This window comes from Panthera leo, chromosome A3 (assembly GCF_018350215.1).
Source record: "Panthera leo isolate Ple1 chromosome A3, P.leo_Ple1_pat1.1, whole genome shotgun sequence".
Lineage (NCBI taxonomy): Eukaryota > Metazoa > Chordata > Mammalia > Carnivora > Felidae > Panthera > Panthera leo.
This window is the reverse complement of record NC_056681.1, coordinates 39,608,660-39,626,350: the sequence shown is the minus strand read 5'-3', so window position 1 is coordinate 39,626,350 and position 17,691 is coordinate 39,608,660. Positions and strand designations below refer to the sequence as shown.

At 34.6% G+C, this 17,691-nt stretch overlaps 2 protein-coding genes across 4 annotated transcripts in view; one reads left to right on the top strand and one right to left on the bottom strand.

Moving 5' to 3' along the window:
• MACROD2 (mono-ADP ribosylhydrolase 2) overlaps positions 1-17,691 on the bottom strand; it is a 2,023,701-nt gene that overhangs the window by 1,653,829 nt on the left and 352,181 nt on the right. The window lies entirely within an intron of this gene.
• FLRT3 (fibronectin leucine rich transmembrane protein 3) lies at positions 2,476-16,159 on the top strand. 3 transcript variants are annotated; one of them, XM_042931647.1, is made up of 4 exons: positions 2,476-2,711; positions 4,548-4,684; positions 10,842-11,604; positions 12,608-16,159. In XM_042931647.1, the coding sequence occupies exon 4, from the start codon at positions 12,651-12,653 to the stop codon at positions 14,598-14,600; it is 1,950 nt and encodes a 649-aa protein (XP_042787581.1). In that variant the 5' UTR covers positions 2,476-2,711; positions 4,548-4,684; positions 10,842-11,604; positions 12,608-12,650; the 3' UTR covers positions 14,601-16,159. The 3 variants fall into 3 exon arrangements, with proteins under 3 accessions (XP_042787581.1, XP_042787580.1, XP_042787582.1); XM_042931646.1 differs by lacking the exon at positions 4,548-4,684; XM_042931648.1 differs by lacking the exons at positions 4,548-4,684; positions 10,842-11,604.

Below are 17,691 nucleotides of genomic sequence, written 5' to 3'. Positions count from 1 at the left end.
GCTAGACTCTGAAGCCCATGACCTTTAAACATTAGATTACACTAATTCTTCCTCTCTGAGCTGAGTCCTCTCTGCTGTAAGAATCAGTTCCTCCTTTCCTATCACAGCCTAAAGGGCATCAGGCTGAAAACTGCTTGTCTTCCTTCTCCTCCAACCAGCACAGTCATCCTTTTATTACAGCTAATCTCCTTTAAGTAACAAAGAAGGAAAACAATCTATAGTTACTCAGGGTAACTCTTAATCTTTCCAGAGGCAGTACTTACTATTATTATTCACCTCCACTGGCAGAATTCAGCCAGCTGATAAAACTAGGAATTTAAAAAAAAAGAAACAAAGAAAGAAAGGAAGAAACAAACAAAGAAAGAAACAAAGAAAGAAAGAAAGAAAGAAAGAAAGAAAGAAAGAAAGAAAGAAGAGCAAAACATGGAAGCAACAAAAGAGTATACATTTTTGGACAGGGTAGGATGATAGAGACTATCTTAAGAGTTTACCTCCAAAGTCAGTACCTTTAGTAGATCATATATACAATATATCTACTCTATTAGATTATATTTTTCACAATCTCTTGCCTTCTTCTATGTTTTAATCCACATTAAAAAAAAAGAAAGAAAGAAACAGTACATAATTGGCATTCAATTATTTCCTGTTGCCTTTATTCACCATGCGATAAAACCAAAGCCCAGAGCACATAATACGAAGTCATATCACCAATGGCAGCTTAGGGAATGGAAACCTCAGAACTCCTAACTCCCAGGCAACTATGCCACCTTGTAGGTACTTATAACCAAAATTGCCCATTTATCTTTCTTTTCTGTTTAAGGTCTGCCTGAATGGAGACAAAACTGATTAAATATGGATATGAATATACAGTAATCTGGCCAAAGCAAAAACTCCTTTTTAAATATAAACAACTGCCATCTGAAAAGAGCCTCTAGAAAGACTTATTTCATAAAATAATCTAATCCATGTATTTGTTTTGCAGTAATAGAAGAAAATTCACCATTTAGTGAGAGATTATTCCCACCTTCCTTTCCTCCAAAAATTCAGCAGCTGCATCTCAGTTTAAGTTGTGTTACCTAACATTTTTAAGAAATTGTCTTTTTAACAGACATTAGAGTTCTAAAACTCCTGGATTTAATGGGTCTGCCCTCAGTGGCCAGCAAAAGTACAATCACAGAACAATAAGGGTCAATATACCTCTAATTGAGGTTTCACCATCTACTTTGATATCACCCATTCTTGGAGGGGAACTCAGAAGGTCAAACTGTTATCAAAGAAGCATAAGAATAGATAAACTAAATGAAGCTAATGAAGAGACTATAATCAAATACTCCTGGGAAAGACAATCAGCTGGCCTCCTTCAGAAACAGACATTCATAGGAACTTTTTAAAAAGCACAAAAGACAACATTGTAAGCCTTTAAGAATAAAGCATATAATATTAGTTTAAGGAAATTGCCTTCCAGGTAAATCTAAAAGCAAAATATTCCCCAGCAACAATAAAAAGTGAAATGAACTTAGTGGAAAACTATGGCCCCAAAGCAATTGTTGACCAAACAGAAGAAATCAGTCTATGAAAATCATAATTGAATATGAATGTCTATAATTCTGCTAATTAGACATACACATTCAATTGTCCAGTGTTTATTCGTGTACCAAAATTAAAATAAAATCATTTTAATATAAGCAAAACCACCCTGAAAGGTTTTTCTTAAGATGTTTACATTTTAGTCCATATTTAGAGCAGCAAAAATATATCAGAAAGGAAAAGACTCTATTTAATTTTTCTAAAACTTTTCATTTTAGGGAGGGCTCCCTAATTATGAAAAACCTAATATCTACTAGGTTCAAAGGAGATGGACAAATAGTGGAAGTATGTGAAAAATAGTTTCATTTCTTAAAACATATACAGAACAATAAATTACTCATTACCTCTAGAAAAAAGGACTAGTTACTTTCAAAGTTCTTTACCATTTGGCATGCCTGTTCCCCTTCCCTTAAATAAATCAGTTATTCATTTGAACCTGCCTTCTACTCATTTGTCAAATAAATATTCACAGTTAGAGTTAAGAGCCTTCAAAATTCCAATGCTATTGGAACTAATCAATAATGAAAATAATATGATTTTTGGTTAATTTTTTAATACACGTAGTTCAAAAATTAAAAAAACCTAAGTGTTTCTACTATGATCTTATAAGTATCCTTCTAACATGCTCGTATTTTTTTAATAAGCTTGCTACCACTACCTTGCTGTGTTAAACTTTTTAGAAAACGTTGAGATTCCAAAGGCCGGCCTACAAACCAAATGGCATCCCCGCTTTGGCAGGCTGAGCGCCTCATTTTGGCTTCTCTCACTCCCTCTAGCGTTCGCAAAGCTCATCTGTCTGATTATCCAGTTACCTCACTGAACAAGAGCTCGGCTAAGTCCTGCCCATCTATGACATCACCCCTTCTTCAACCACTGCGAGGTGAAGCTTTAACTTCAGACTTGGAGGTGGGCTGTGTGCAGTAAACTGGAATGCTCTCCCTCACTCACTCCTCAGTGTAGGAGTGATCCGAAGCAGGACAAGCTCTGCCTGCAGCTGCTGTTGGCTTTGTGTGGACTGGACGCGGAGCTTGGGAGAGGGGGGAGGGTTATTACTCCAGTTCACAGTCAGTGGAATTACAGCTATAGCGGCAGTATACATGGGATTGCTTTTTCTCGTCTTCCTGGTAAGTGTTTCCCATGTTTTTCCTTAAGATTGTCCCAGAAAGTTTGCTTGGTTTTACTCTGTAGACAGAAATGAGTTGGTACTGTGAGGCATCCAAATATGAACGTTTGCTCTGTCACCAGTAAGAGCAAAATATGTGTGTGCGAGCCAGCAAGGAAAAATTGGGCTAGACAAATGCAAGAAGTTTCTTAAAACCTTCTTTCATTCAAAAATAATAATTAATAGCTATTTTCTGCCTTGTATAGTTGCTATTTGTATAAGAGCCTTATGGAAAACATTAGGTTGGAAAGTTAAACGTTATATATTGAAGAATACAAGGCAGATTTTTTTTTCACAGAGAGGAAAGCAAAAGGTCTTGCTAACTTGGTGTGTACTGTATGTGTGGTATGATCACCAATTGCTGTTTTTACAACTGTGAAAGAAAATCAATAATCCCTCTGCCCATGAGTACGCAGTACATGAAAAGCATACATCTTGCTCACAGCTAGCTGAGCTACTCCCGGAGACTTCTGTGCCTCTGTAAGGATTAACAGCTACACCTAGATTTTAAAGCTTGCACTGCTATCCTGCCAGAGCTGCTTCAAGCATTTCAGGCTTGCAAATCTCAACTAGTGACTTCAGCTCAGAGGAGGGGGAGACTTTCTTCCAAACCATACCCCCGCTCCAGGAGAATGCCAAAATCCATTGCTTGGGCAAATGTAGTATGTGACTAGCATAGTAATTGGCAAAGCCTACTCAGAAAAACTAACAAAGCTCAGCGTGGAAGCGGTGCCTGATGTATGCAGTGAGTTCGGGGTGGCAAGAGGAACAAAAATTAGTAGAGCCCTCATCAAGTGGGATGCGCAGAGTATCCACTCACTTGCAACTTACAAGAGCAAAATTTTATATTGAAAGAAATGCTTTCATACAGCAAAGCTTCCAAACAGTAGTTAAATATATCTTCTAAAAAAATGTTTTTTTTTTTTCCCAGTGAATTAGGTCTGAAACAAAATGGTTGCATAGAGGTAAAAAGTGCAACAGGCCTATATTTTCTCAACATCTGGGGGTTGATATTTGATTGATTATTTTATCTATTTATTTAAAATAAAAAAAAAAGCCTTGATATTTGCCAATTATGGAACCAAATCCTCTAATGGCTTTAACAATTAGCTATTTTAAATTTTCTTAAATCTATCTGTTCTAAAATGCACATATATGTTATTTTATTAGCAGGAAACAACATGAATAAATTAGCCACTAGAAAAGTGCTTCAGATGTAGCAATGCCTTTCATTTATCCCGAACCGAATACAAATATCCTGACTAGCTTGAAACATAAAGAATTAATTTGTCTGTTTTAAGACAGAACCATTTATGCTTGCCCCAAAGTGACAGATGATTGATTGATACTCATCTCTTCTGAAATGAGTAAAGAAAGAAATCCATCCTTTAAAAGTACCACAAAATATTAATACTACCATTACTACCAATATTAATAATAACATACCAGGATTTAGTCTCTAAGAAGATTAAATCAGAGACATTCTACTTAGTTTGCAAATATGTGTGTACACAACACATATACATATACACACACTTTCACACGTACATATGTTTATTAGCCTGAAATAAAAAACAAGGTTACAAAAACGTGATTGTATGAATTTAAGTAGGAAAATCTCATCCATTTTTTTTTAATAGAGCACTGCCAAAACACATCAAATCCAGGAATCAGCAAAGATATTATTGAATGAATAAACATAATGAATTCATTAATCTTGCTCTTGTTAATACTAACCATCAGTTATTAATTGGGCTTTTCATTTCTCTGCACCCCCTTTTAAATCAATTTTGATTAGGTTCAAATGCCTAACTCAACACTCCTTAAACATTAAAGCTTGTGAAATACATAACTGGGCAACAAATAAAGTTTTTACAAAAAGAAGAACAACAGTAAGAAAATTTGTCATAACTGAATGTAGCCGCAAAATAGAAGGTATGTTTCTTTTGCTTTCAAGTGTTAATTAAGGAGCCTCCAATTCTATCAAAACTTTTTCAGAGCTAAATGAAGCGGTGTGAAATAAATTTGGTTGAAATCTTGTGGCTGTCAGACTTTGTTAGCAAGCTATTAATTATCTTTACCCCAGTTTCTTCTCTAGACTATATTGCCCAATCAAATAGAAACTCCAATTATGTTCAGCATCTCCTGCCTAGGGACACCAGACCCTAATGAACACTCAGTGTCTCCAGATGAAAAATACAATTATCAGCTTTAAACATGCAAGTGCACTGCAGAGAGATTCGTCTGTGCTTTTCTTGGCCACACACCCTAAGGCTTCCTCCTCTTTCTGGATTATTTTGAGCAATTTAAAACCCTACAAAAATCAGTAGCAGAGAACTTGCCTTGTATTAACCTTATATGAATGTTTTTTCTTCCTGCTTTTTATTTTTGATGTTATACCAATACTAAATTAAATCTGGTCAGTTAAAGAAAAATTTCAGTGGATCTTAACTTTTCCCCCCTTTATTAAGGTGGGTGGGCTGCATAACAAAGAATGTGATTAATGGCAAGATGCAGAGCTAACTTAAAAATTCTGAATTAAATCACCTTAAATATTTTTATTCAGTCAGTGTATTTATAGCATTATAAATAATTGTTGAAAGTCAAATGAAGACTACCATAAATGACATCGATGAGGGAAATGAAATTCAGTAATTTTTCAAAGGTTGTAATTTCTTCCCTCCTTTTCCCTTCAGTCCCCTTTCCCTCCCACCCCCCACCTTTTGCCCTAGAGGCCTTCACTGTTCTTCTCAACGGGAGGCTTTGTTGTAATTAAACCAGAGAAAAACTGGCCGGCAGCAGCCAACATCTGACTTGCGGCTTCTGAAAGCACTGTTCTGGTAGAGTGTACCACCCCCCAGTGGGCAAAAACTCTACAGTAAATCTCTCAGCAATATTAATTCTCAAAACTGCCTTTTCCTATTCAGAGCATAAAAACGGCTGTTTGTCGACTTCTTCTAACATTCCACCATTTCAGAACTTATCATAAGTCAACAACCCAATTTCCAACGAGACGGTTTGTAAATGTCTTCTGGAAAAAAGCCTTCTTCCTCTTAAGAATCAATATAGGAATATACATTTCAGAAAGCATTTTCCAGTTTCAGACTGCAAATCAACATCACTAAATTTGGTGAGACATGACACCAAAAAAGAGTTTGGAAAGCCATGTTTACATTGCATAGAAGAGCAGGTTTCAGCACTTTGACTTGTCTATTGACAAGAACTCCAGAGAAAACAGATTTTAAGTAAAAGAGGAATGAAATATAATGTAAGCAGCACCTAAAGTTGCATTTGTTTTGCATATGCATTATCTTTTTCCTAGACTCAAAATTAAATGTCAGGAATGTATAAAAAGCTCTCTCCAGGTATTAGTCTCCTTAAATGAGAGGAGAGAGAAATTGCTCTCACTTGATGAGACAATGACAGCTTTTGTTCTTTATTCTTTCACTTTTCATGTGCACAAGTTACCGTGGCAACTTTGAAAAGAAAACCCACAGACCACATTTGGTTAAATACTATTTTTAAAAAGTGTGCCACTGGACTGTGGATTGATCAGTTTATGTGTTGTTGATTTTCTTCCTCTTCATTTGCTTTACATCAGTAATACCCTACTCTGAAACGAAAAAAAAAAAAAAGTGTTTTATGATTTGAGATGTTCTCACCAACGAGCACAGTGCTTGGCGCACAGTAGACCCAAACATTTGTTGTATTAGTGTATAGAAACTTGAATACTAGAAATTTAAAGCACATCTACCAAACTGTACTCACAACTCTGAAAAAGGAGCTTTAAAGTTTGCAATGGGAAAACATTTGTGATTTTAATAGGTACAGTTTTAAGTGCAATTGCTCAAAGGTCAATGCAAACGTAAAACATGTTCCCTGCCCCAAGCCCTCTTCTGCTCACATTTACCTCCCTCTAAATTCATGTCTTACTCATTCACACAAGTCTTGGTTCTCCAATTCATTTGATCTGGATTTAAATATGACAAAAGGAAAAAGCATTCACTATGATGAAAGATAACATCCTAGTTTGCCTTTTTCTTTTAAGGATGCTTGATTTAACTTTAAAAACCAAAATAAATGAAGCAGAATTGGATTCACTTATCACAAGCCTATGGAGAGAAAAGAACCAATAACATAAAAGGACAAAGTAAAAATCCTTTGCTTTGGAACTTTTATCCTCAGTTTTACATAAATAAAACACAACGTCTTCAGACTAGAAAATAGTCTAGATAAAACCAAGTCTGAAAAGGCACGGTTGCTTCTCTGCTGCTCAGCAAACCCTTCAGACTTCATGGCTCTCAAGAGGGGACTTAGAGGTCCTTCTGCTTGCCTGGCATTAAACAAAAGAATTGGAACTTTCCTGAAATCTGATGATCGTGGAAAATTTAACTACCAGTCAGGCTGCTTAGAAAGCATTTTGCTGTCACTATCAACTAACCTGATGTACTCCAGTTGTTCAGTTTAACCGTATATGTAGCTTATTTTAAATACCATTTGTCTTTACAAAGACTTGGCATTCACAGGTTGATCATTTTGTTGTGCTTTCAAAAAACATTTTAAGCCTTCATAAATAAATTACTTTCCAAAACTCTATGATTATATAAATTCCAATTTACCTAGAAATATTCACAGACTTGGGTAAGTCCGATTAAGCATGTGCTTTCTTCAACCTCAAGGTTTTATTTAAATAATAACACAATTAACTTGGATTAAAAATTCTTTTAGATTTAAAAAAAATTTTTTAAGCTCCCATTAAGATAGGATTATGTGAAGAAAATCATTAAAAAGAATCTTTACTAAAATCTCAAAAAACTCTGTACTCAATATAAGATTTTTTGAAAATAAGCCATGATTTCAAATCAATTTAAATTAAAGGCAACAAATAAAGGATTTAGGAAGTTACCAACATATAATCTTAATCTAAGTGATCAAAACATGAGAATACCTTCTCATTTCAAACATTCCCACCTCTAACATATTGTAGTAGCAGGGAAGAAATCATATAAACATGTACATTGCCCCAAATCCTTGACTGTATGTAAATACCAGTTTTCTATTCAGATAAGACTTCTTAAATTATATTAATTTTCTTAAAATATCTCAAAAAGATAGTATCCTTACTATTTAATACTTTCTTACATCATAGAACTAAACTGGAGGCTTTTCACAGACCTGATGATTACATTATAAATGCAATTTTCTTTTAACTCCACAATTTTTCTGTATTAGAAGAAACTGAAGAGAAAGATCCCTGTTAAAAATCTGATTTATCCGTGAGGTGATTATGTTGTTCTTTTTGTCACAGTTTTAAATGCTATATGCTTAGTAATGATTCCATTAAAAAATAGTTTTAAAACATTTCTTTGAGTAACCAGAGGTCCATTTATGTTTTTCCCCAAGTTACCCCAATAACAATATTTTTCTAAAAGATGGATTACTTTTTGTTCAGAAGTAATGGCCTCTTTTCCAGTCTATGCAGACATAAAGACTTCTGAAGTTGATGTTGTGGAAACCTGGTCATAGTGTCCATACCAGTGGAGCTCATTTTTCTTGTTACCATTCACAATCAACTACAGTTTCTCTATGTGCGCGACTCTGTAGAACCAGCTCAGAAAAAGGAAAGTGTAAGCACTGGGGGCAGCATCGCTTATTTTAGATAGATTGTTATAGCCTTTAATATGCAAAGCAAAACAAAACAAAATTGTCTATCACTATAGTTTCAAATTTAAAAGGGAAGGGAAGGAAAAGATATAAAACATAAACTATAAAACACAATCAAACACAAATTGAACTGTTCTGAGGTTAAGTAAAAGGAGAAGGAATTTGTGAGGGAATCTTCATTTCTAAGAGTATTCTCTCCAGAGAAAGGTGCTTTTTATTTTTGCCTTTAGTTTTAATGCAACTTGGGGTGAAGAGAAATGACATTTTACAAGAATTTAATGAGATTTAAGGCTTTCTGTTAATCCCACATTATTACCACTATTGTACTAATGGCAATGTGAGTTTGCCTATCAAACAGAGCAAAGGAAGCAGTTTTACAGATGTAAAACCAGAAAAATAAACAAATTATTCTTCTTTTCACACCATTTTAGGTTTCTTTTTTTTTTTCTTCTGGGTTAAAAAGGTGAAAATCAATACATATTCTTAGAGCTTGATTTCATAACACATTTAAATACAAGCTTTACCACTAGTTATCATTATGAGCATCTTGGACATACTCTAGGCTAACCTGACTTGAGGAACAATCGGTTCTTAAATCCTCATTCATCAGATTCATCTCCTCAAATATAGAGTGTGTTGTGGCATGTGACAAATGCCTGACTACTGGTAACATTTTAAGCAGGTTCTCATCAGTGATTTTTTATAATAGTTTTTAATTAGTTTCAAATACAATTTAACAAAAGTAATTGTTTCCTAAACTTAAATTAACCACATTATTTTAAATGTTGAATAATTTTCAAGCTCAGAAAACATTTACAGCAGATACTTTTTAAAATAACTTTGTAATCATAATTTCAACAACTTGGTTTTTCATTTTCATATTCCACAAAAGCAAAAGTTTTCAAGAAAATACACCATTGAAATTCAACAATAATGAGCAAAGCCCTAAATGCATCACAGTAAAACCCCACTTTAAACAATAAGTCATTTAAACTTTCCTTTGTGGGCACTTTGCAATATCCACTAGAGACTACTTTATCCATCTGCAAACTGCTATTTTTGTTTCAAGTTGCTTAAATAATAAATTAAATGAATCTGTAATTTTTTTAAGTCTCCTTCTGTTAACGCATTCTATGATATGGTTGGTATTTCGTGGCAAACTAAAAGAAACTGAATTTTCAAGTAGAACCAGAAACACAAATTTTGGCCTTAACATTCACTGCCAGTAGCATTTGAATTCTGGAACAGATGCTATCCTTGTTGGATGCTAGGTAATTACTAGGGGAGAAGCAAATTATTTCTACTGTAAGTCCTTAATTTCAGGGTCAAATATTTCCATGACACCCTAATGTTCCCTACATATACAGAAAGCCTCTGAGTAGGTCATCCTGCATAAAAGATACTGATGCTACATACTTCCCCACCTCCACCCCAAAAAATCTTCATGGATATTAGATAATGGACAAAGCAGTCATCATTAAAATCACTGGTTTCTTTGGTGAAGCCTTAAGTCTTCTTTCAGAAATGACAAACTTACTGGAAATTGGCATGTTCATGTTTGAATCTAGAGAGAAATGCCTTGTCAGATTTTGTTATGCTTTCTGAATGGTCATTATAAGGAGATAGATTGACATAGTGTCCTTTCTTTTCCAAATACAGATTTTTCAAGTTCAGTTTGCTAAAAGAAAATTAAAATTATATTCCCCTAAAAAACTAATAGTAACCTGAACTTCTATGCTACCTTTTGGCCAAGAATACCTGAGTAACTAGAGTTCCGAGATCATCAACTAGTCCTCAGAAATACCTCTAAGGAGAAAGGAGATGAGGTTCACATTCTACAATTGGGAAAATTGAGGCTTACAGGAAGAATTAAACAGGGCACCGAAGAAATCAAAAGAAAAGATTTAAAGCAAACTCCTTTCAATTCTTTAAATTGTAGATTGTATGACTTTGTAAAACCATGTTCAGAAATCTCTTAAAAGTTACCATGGCATTTCTGTCAAAATCCTTGTTACGTATTTGCTCACCTCTTTGTTGTACACTTGTTTTCTTCTTTTCAAACGTTTTATCATTTTATATCTAAGATTTAAAAGAGAACTTCTAAAGATTGACCTGACATGAATTCAAAAGCCATGGAAGGCACTTACTGGTTCTTGAATGACGCTTTGCTTCTGTGTTTAATTCAAAGTGACATTAACAGTTAACAGTAGAAATTATCTGTTTGGTGACAATCTCAACTTCAGCTCCTACTTTATTTGTATAGCAAAATTGCGAAGTAAAAAACAAACAGGTCATCTTATCCTTTTCACCAACTACTATGATGAAAGATTTCTTGCTTAAAGAAAGAACTGTTAAGTTTAAATTTCTAGGAAATCTCTCATATTAAAAGTTCATTATTAATAGTTTATTAAAACCTTTGCTTTCACAGGAGATGCTCATACCCAGTATATTTTAAGGAAGAGAAATGTAAAGGAAATCTAGTATGCTTCCTTTTTTTTTTTCCCCCATGAAGAATATTTGAATTAAGTTTCTATACCTCTTAAAAAAGAATACCTGTTCTTGTATAACGTGACTGCACCAGATATTCTGAGAAAGCAGCAAGAAGCAAAAGCTGGAAATAGCTATTTCACAGCAGGTAATCATACCTCAGGATATAGCTACTGTACAAAGTTTATACTTGGATAATCCTGTATAGGAATAAAGGTGGGGGGTAAATGACTGAAAAACCTATTACTATACAGGCCTTAGCATCATGAATGGCTTTCTTCATGAGGATCTGAAGTTACTATCTCTGACCACATTGCACAGAAGAGCCAATAAGAATTTCAAAGAGAGCAATTTCTACTAAGGGAATTAAGCTACACAAAAGGAACCTTCACACAGAAACTCTATCAGAAAAAAAAAAAAAAGTACATAGGAAGCCATGTGTTCTACATAGTAACAGGAAGCTGAATTGTTTCTGGTCCCTACTTTAATGAGCTTGCCCACCATGCTGAACTGCAGCTGGAATGTTCATTGACAACAGCGAGCCTGATCTGGAGGTGTGTGCGGCATAGGATTACTTGAATAAACAGTGAAGAACATTTCCAAGGACTGAACAAGAATTTTTAATTCCCAGCCCCTCATCAGGAAAATAATATATGTGCATTGGATTTTCACTCACGCAAAATTTATTCACATCGTTAAATAAGGTAGGAAAAATATTAAAGTGTTTTATTTTCATGCCTGAAATTATAGAGGCTAATTAATATGTAAAGGTACAGAAGAGCTCATATTACACAGTAGATTAGTACAAATCTATAATTCTCCAGCCATGGGGAAAGTTGAACCATATCCTAGATTAGAACTTGAAGAAAAATAAATGCATTGTGAAACATATTATGAAAGAGAACATAATGAAAAGTTTGCACAAAGCCATTAAGCCATGTAGTGTGAAACATTAAAAAAGGGAAAAGAGTGACCTAGGTTAATATGAAATGGAATTTTCCACTTAGGTTAGCTGGATGTATTGGCTGTGTATTTTTTTCCTCCCTTAAAATAGATTAAAAAGATTCCTTCTGATTTTCTTGTTAGAAATACCAATGAAACAATTCTTAATATTAATAATCAAAGAAAAATAACATCAATAATCAAAACAAATGAATGGCTTTAGTAGGATTCAGGTCTTAAGAGGTATTTAACTGACTATTCCTTTGAATATTAAGAGGATAGATTTTTTTTTTACTACACATTTCTATACATGTACAGTCTACCTAAGAAGTAGACATCAAATTTTGATTTTTAAAAACAGTAACATTATCTTTAAGTACAGTAAATCATATTCCTATGTTTCAATTCATTATTAATGTTAAGAAAAAATTAGAAAATTGATTAGCTTGGTCAGTGACTGGCTATAGAACTGATATCAAACATTATGAAAGTGCTTTAGAATTCTCAGTAAAACTTTTATATTTAACATTTCAAAAGCAAATGGACTTGGGACATGATATTCTTTAATTAAATACTACAAACATTTAAGGTAAAGAGATTATAGGATGGTGTTCATTGTAAGCTAGCGATAAACCCTAAGCATGCAAAAAAAATTAAAAAGCTGAAAGTGATTACACATTTTAGTTTCCACATATATTTTGAACACTATTTTAAGTATCACAACCTGACTGTTTTCTGTCTTTCTTTTAACTCACTCCATTTTAGGGCTCTGACAGTACCGTGTACAAAGACCTCAACAGTGCTGACCATGATCAGCCCAGCCTGGAGCATCTTCCTCATCTGGACTAAAATTGGGCTGTTCCTTCAGGTGGCACCTCTCTTAGTTATGGCTAAATCCTGCCCATCTGTATGCCGTTGTGATGCAGGTTTCATTTACTGTAATGATCGCTTTCTGACATCCATTCCAACAGGAATACCAGAGGATGCTACAACACTCTACCTTCAGAACAACCAAATAAATAACGCTGGAATTCCTTCAGATTTGAAAAACTTGCTAAAAGTAGAAAGAATATACCTATACCACAACAGTTTAGATGAATTTCCTACCAACCTACCAAAGTATGTAAAAGAGTTACATTTGCAAGAAAATAACATAAGGACTATCACTTATGATTCACTTTCAAAAATTCCCTATCTGGAAGAATTACATTTAGATGATAACTCTGTCTCTGCTGTTAGCATTGAAGAAGGGGCATTCCGAGACAGCAACTATCTCCGACTGCTTTTCCTGTCCCGTAATCACCTCAGCACAATCCCTTGGGGTTTGCCCAGGACTATAGAAGAACTACGCTTGGATGATAATCGCATATCCACTATTTCATCACCATCTCTTCAAGGTCTCACTAGCCTAAAACGCCTGGTTCTGGATGGAAACCTATTGAACAACCACGGTTTAGGTGATAAAGTTTTCTTCAACCTAGTCAACTTAACAGAACTGTCATTGGTGCGGAATTCCCTGACTGCTGCACCAGTAAACCTTCCAGGCACAAACCTGAGGAAGCTTTATCTTCAAGATAACCACATCAATCGGGTGCCCCCAAATGCTTTTTCTTATCTAAGGCAGCTGTATCGACTCGACATGTCCAATAACAACCTAAGTAATTTACCTCAGGGTATCTTTGATGATTTGGACAATATAACCCAACTGATTCTTCGCAACAATCCCTGGTATTGTGGGTGCAAAATGAAATGGGTACGTGACTGGTTACAGTCACTACCTATGAAGGTCAATGTGCGTGGGCTTATGTGCCAAGCCCCAGAAAAAGTTCGGGGGATGGCTATCAAGGACCTTAATGCGGAACTGTTCGATTGTAAGGACAGTGCAGTGGTAAGCACCATTCAGATAACCACTGCAATACCTAACACAGTATATCCTGCTCAAGGACAGTGGCCAGCTCCAGTGACCAAACAACCAGACATTAAGAACCCCAAGCTCACTAAAGATCAGCGAACCACAGGGAGTCCAGCAAGAAAAACAATTATAATTACTGTGAAATCTGTCACCTCTGACACGATTCATATCTCTTGGAAACTTGTCCTACCTATGACTGCTTTAAGACTCAGCTGGCTCAAACTGGGCCATAGCCCAGCATTTGGATCTATAACAGAAACAATCGTAACAGGGGAACGCAATGAATACTTAGTCACAGCCCTGGAGCCTGATTCGCCATATCGAGTCTGCATGGTTCCCATGGAAACCAGTAACCTCTACCTATTTGATGAAGCCCCTGTTTGTATTGAGACTGAAACTGCACCCCTTCGAATGTACAACCCTACAACCACCCTTAATCGAGAGCAAGAGAAAGAACCTTACAAAAACCCCAATTTACCGTTGGCTGCCATCATTGGTGGGGCTGTGGCCCTGGTCACCATTGCCCTTCTTGCTTTAGTGTGCTGGTACGTTCATAGGAACGGATCACTCTTCTCAAGGAACTGTGCGTACAGCAAAGGGAGGAGAAGAAAGGATGACTATGCGGAAGCTGGCACTAAGAAGGACAACTCCATCCTGGAAATCAGGGAGACTTCTTTTCAGATGTTACCAATAAGCAATGAACCAATCTCAAAGGAGGAATTTGTAATACACACCATATTTCCTCCTAATGGAATGAATCTGTACAAAAACAATCACAGTGAAAGCAGTAGTAACCGAAGCTACAGAGACAGTGGTATTCCAGACTCAGATCACTCACACTCATGATGCTGGAGGCCTTGTAGCTGACTGTGTTTCGGTTTTTTTAAACCTAAGGGAGATGATGGTAGGAACCCTGTTCTACTGCAAAACACTGGAAAAAAAGACTGAAAAAAGCAATGTACTGTACATTTGCCATATAATTTATATTTAAGAACTTTTTATTAAAAGTTTCAAATTTCAGGTTACTGCTGCGATTGATGTAGTAGAGATGCCTGAACACAAGTCTATATTTTAGTATTTTTTAGTAATTTGTACTGTATTTTCCTTGCAAATATTGAAGTTATAAACCATTTACTTTGTGTTCTACTGAGTAAGATGACTTGTTGACTGTGAAAGTGAATTTTCTTGCTGTGTTGAACAATCAGGACTGAGTTCACATGAGATCCTTGTAGTATAAGCACAGGCCATTTTTCACTTTGGTATTAATGAAATGTAAAAAAAGAAAACCTGGCTGAATGAGAAAACTTAAAGTTCAAAAAATAGTTATGAAAGAATGTTCCAACTATTAAATTTGTATTATCCCAGTGGTATTCAATAAATTAAAATATGTGACGTAATGGGCAATATCAAACTTGCTGCATATTTCCATTTTTACTCTAAGCAAATTAGATACTTTTAAGAAAATACGCATATCTTCTGAACAGAATACATCCGCTGGCATAAAGGAGTGTGAAGTCTGCTGTTAAAACCACTGTTAACAAAGCTTTGAGAATAAAGGACTTCACAAAATGAATAATGTAAGAGCACTCTTAAGTTAGGGGGGAATTTATACTTAGGAAAATATGAAATCTTAGACTCTGATAGTGTAATGACACAAACATCAGAATTGCATTTTGGTTTTGCCTATACCATCCTGATTTTTGAAAAGTGAATTCTAAAGATATAATTGTTAATGTTTATAATGTTTTTATCATAAATGATATCAAAAGAGAAACATACATATTTAAAAAGGTAGTGTACCCATAAGCAATTCCCCTCAACAATGCAGAGAAAGTAGTACTTTAAAAAAGGGAGAATTTAAAAGAAAAATAACTACTAGAAATCAAATTTAGATCTGGTTTATATGAAATGTTTTAACACTGTACATAAAAGTTCAATTTACCTTCACAATGATCAAGAATACTGCCCATTACTGTCACAGTTTTCCACATATTACATAATGAACTTGTAACATTTCTTTCTAGCTTCCTACTGAATTGTGAGCTATTACTTGTTTAAAAACCACATCATTTTTCTGTTGCCATGATTTTTATTTTTCCAACAAAAAACCAAAGTGCATTGTACGCCCTTTGGCCAGTCTTGTATGTGCCTTGATCCAATGCTACATGTATTCAGCTTTTAAAACTCGACAAATTTTTCATACTTCCTTAAATATGAAAAATTATCGTCTTATTGCTGAATAAAACAAGAAAAAAGTACAAAATAATCGTGCTTGCTTTTTCGGGATTATGTTACTATCACTAAAGTAGCAAATTGCCCAGCACATTATTCCTAAGCACCCCCATGTATTTTTCTAGGCATAAAAATAAACGTTGACTACAAATAAAAATATATATATAGCAATATCTCGAGCTTGTGTATCATTTAACTTTAAAGAGTTCAGTGTTTCATGAACAAATTAACTTTCTATCATTCTTTTGGAATACTATTATTTTGCTTATTCACTCCAAAGATGGAAAACTTCAGAAGTGGTTCTGTGATCTTTCAGTCTTTTTTACGTTGCTGCCATTGTCCTTACTGATACTTTTTAAAATGGTCTTTGAAAAACTAATATTTTTTTTAATAGCTTTTTGGTAGTATGAGTTGGCATTACAGGATTTGAAATCTCAGATCTATCACTTACTAGGTATGTAATTAAAAGCAAACCACTTTCTCATCTGTTACATGAGATGATATGTATGGAAACTGCGCAATGTTCAACCAAATTAAGTTACTACTATTATGATCAAGAAAGTTTACCATGTGTTTCCAGAGGTTTGTTAGATATTTCTGCTTTTGCTAGTCCACTGACAAACATCTCCAGCGGCCTGTGAAATGTTATTTATTATTCATTTGCCATCTACATATGTTTCCCAATAAGTTTATCTCTTTTGACTTCTTGTTATGAAGAATACCTGTTTTCTAGGAATAACTTAGCAAAGACTCATGTGATTAACCTTAAATATAGGGAACGTTTTGTGAAGGAAGTTTGACTTTTGCTTCCAGAGGTTTTAAGTAGTTCAGCTACAGTGCTGCCAGAAAGGATGATTCCATTATATCGCTATAAACCTATGAGTTTATAATAAGCCAAAAGCCAAAAGATTATATTGACTAATTTCCAATTAGTGCATCTTTCATGAGCACAGGAAATTTTATGTGTGTTCTAATACATGCATTTTAATTATTTTACCTGGGATAAATCAGAAACGGGTTTTATATCAGGAAATATAAATAGCAACAACAGTGTAAAAGTTTATTCTTTTCCTAGGTCTATGAAACCCAAATGCTTTGCTGAACAAATATATATATGTATCTCCTTTTAATAAAATGATAAAATACAAATATCTACCTTAAAGGGCACTAAATTTATTATAAATACATATGCATATATCCCAAACAAATGTTCACAATTTTTACTGATCAGGCACTAACAGAAAATTGTAGGAAAAAGAAAAATCCCATCCTGAATATACAACTTATAGATTTAACAAGAATACTATTGAGGAAGCTACCAAAAAAAAAAAAAAAAAAAGAGGGAAAAATCACTCCCTTGCTGAATGTTTGACAAAAATCAAAAACTGTTTTTGGATGCAGCCACTTGTAACTGCATTAAATCACTGTATTTACACTCTCATTCCCTATTAAAAACAACACTGTTCTCTATCTTTCAGCAAGGCCTATTTATTAAAAGTATTCCCCTGTGCCAAATGAACTAGTAAAAAAACTTTGCTTTACTAACTACAGTTTCTGAGTAAAGCACATTTTATAGCTATATGCCAACATGACAGTTTTCCTGAGGAATCCAAAGAGACCCATATGCTTTAAAACACCTGAGTCGTGGGTGTTCAAGGAACCAATCTATCACTGAATTCACTTTAATATTAGCTCATCTGCTGCT

Excerpts from the sequence above, each read along its gene's own strand:
- FLRT3 (XM_042931648.1), top strand. The coding sequence starts at position 12,651 with ATGATCAGCCCAGCCTGGAGCATCTTCCTCATCTGGACTAAAATTGGG.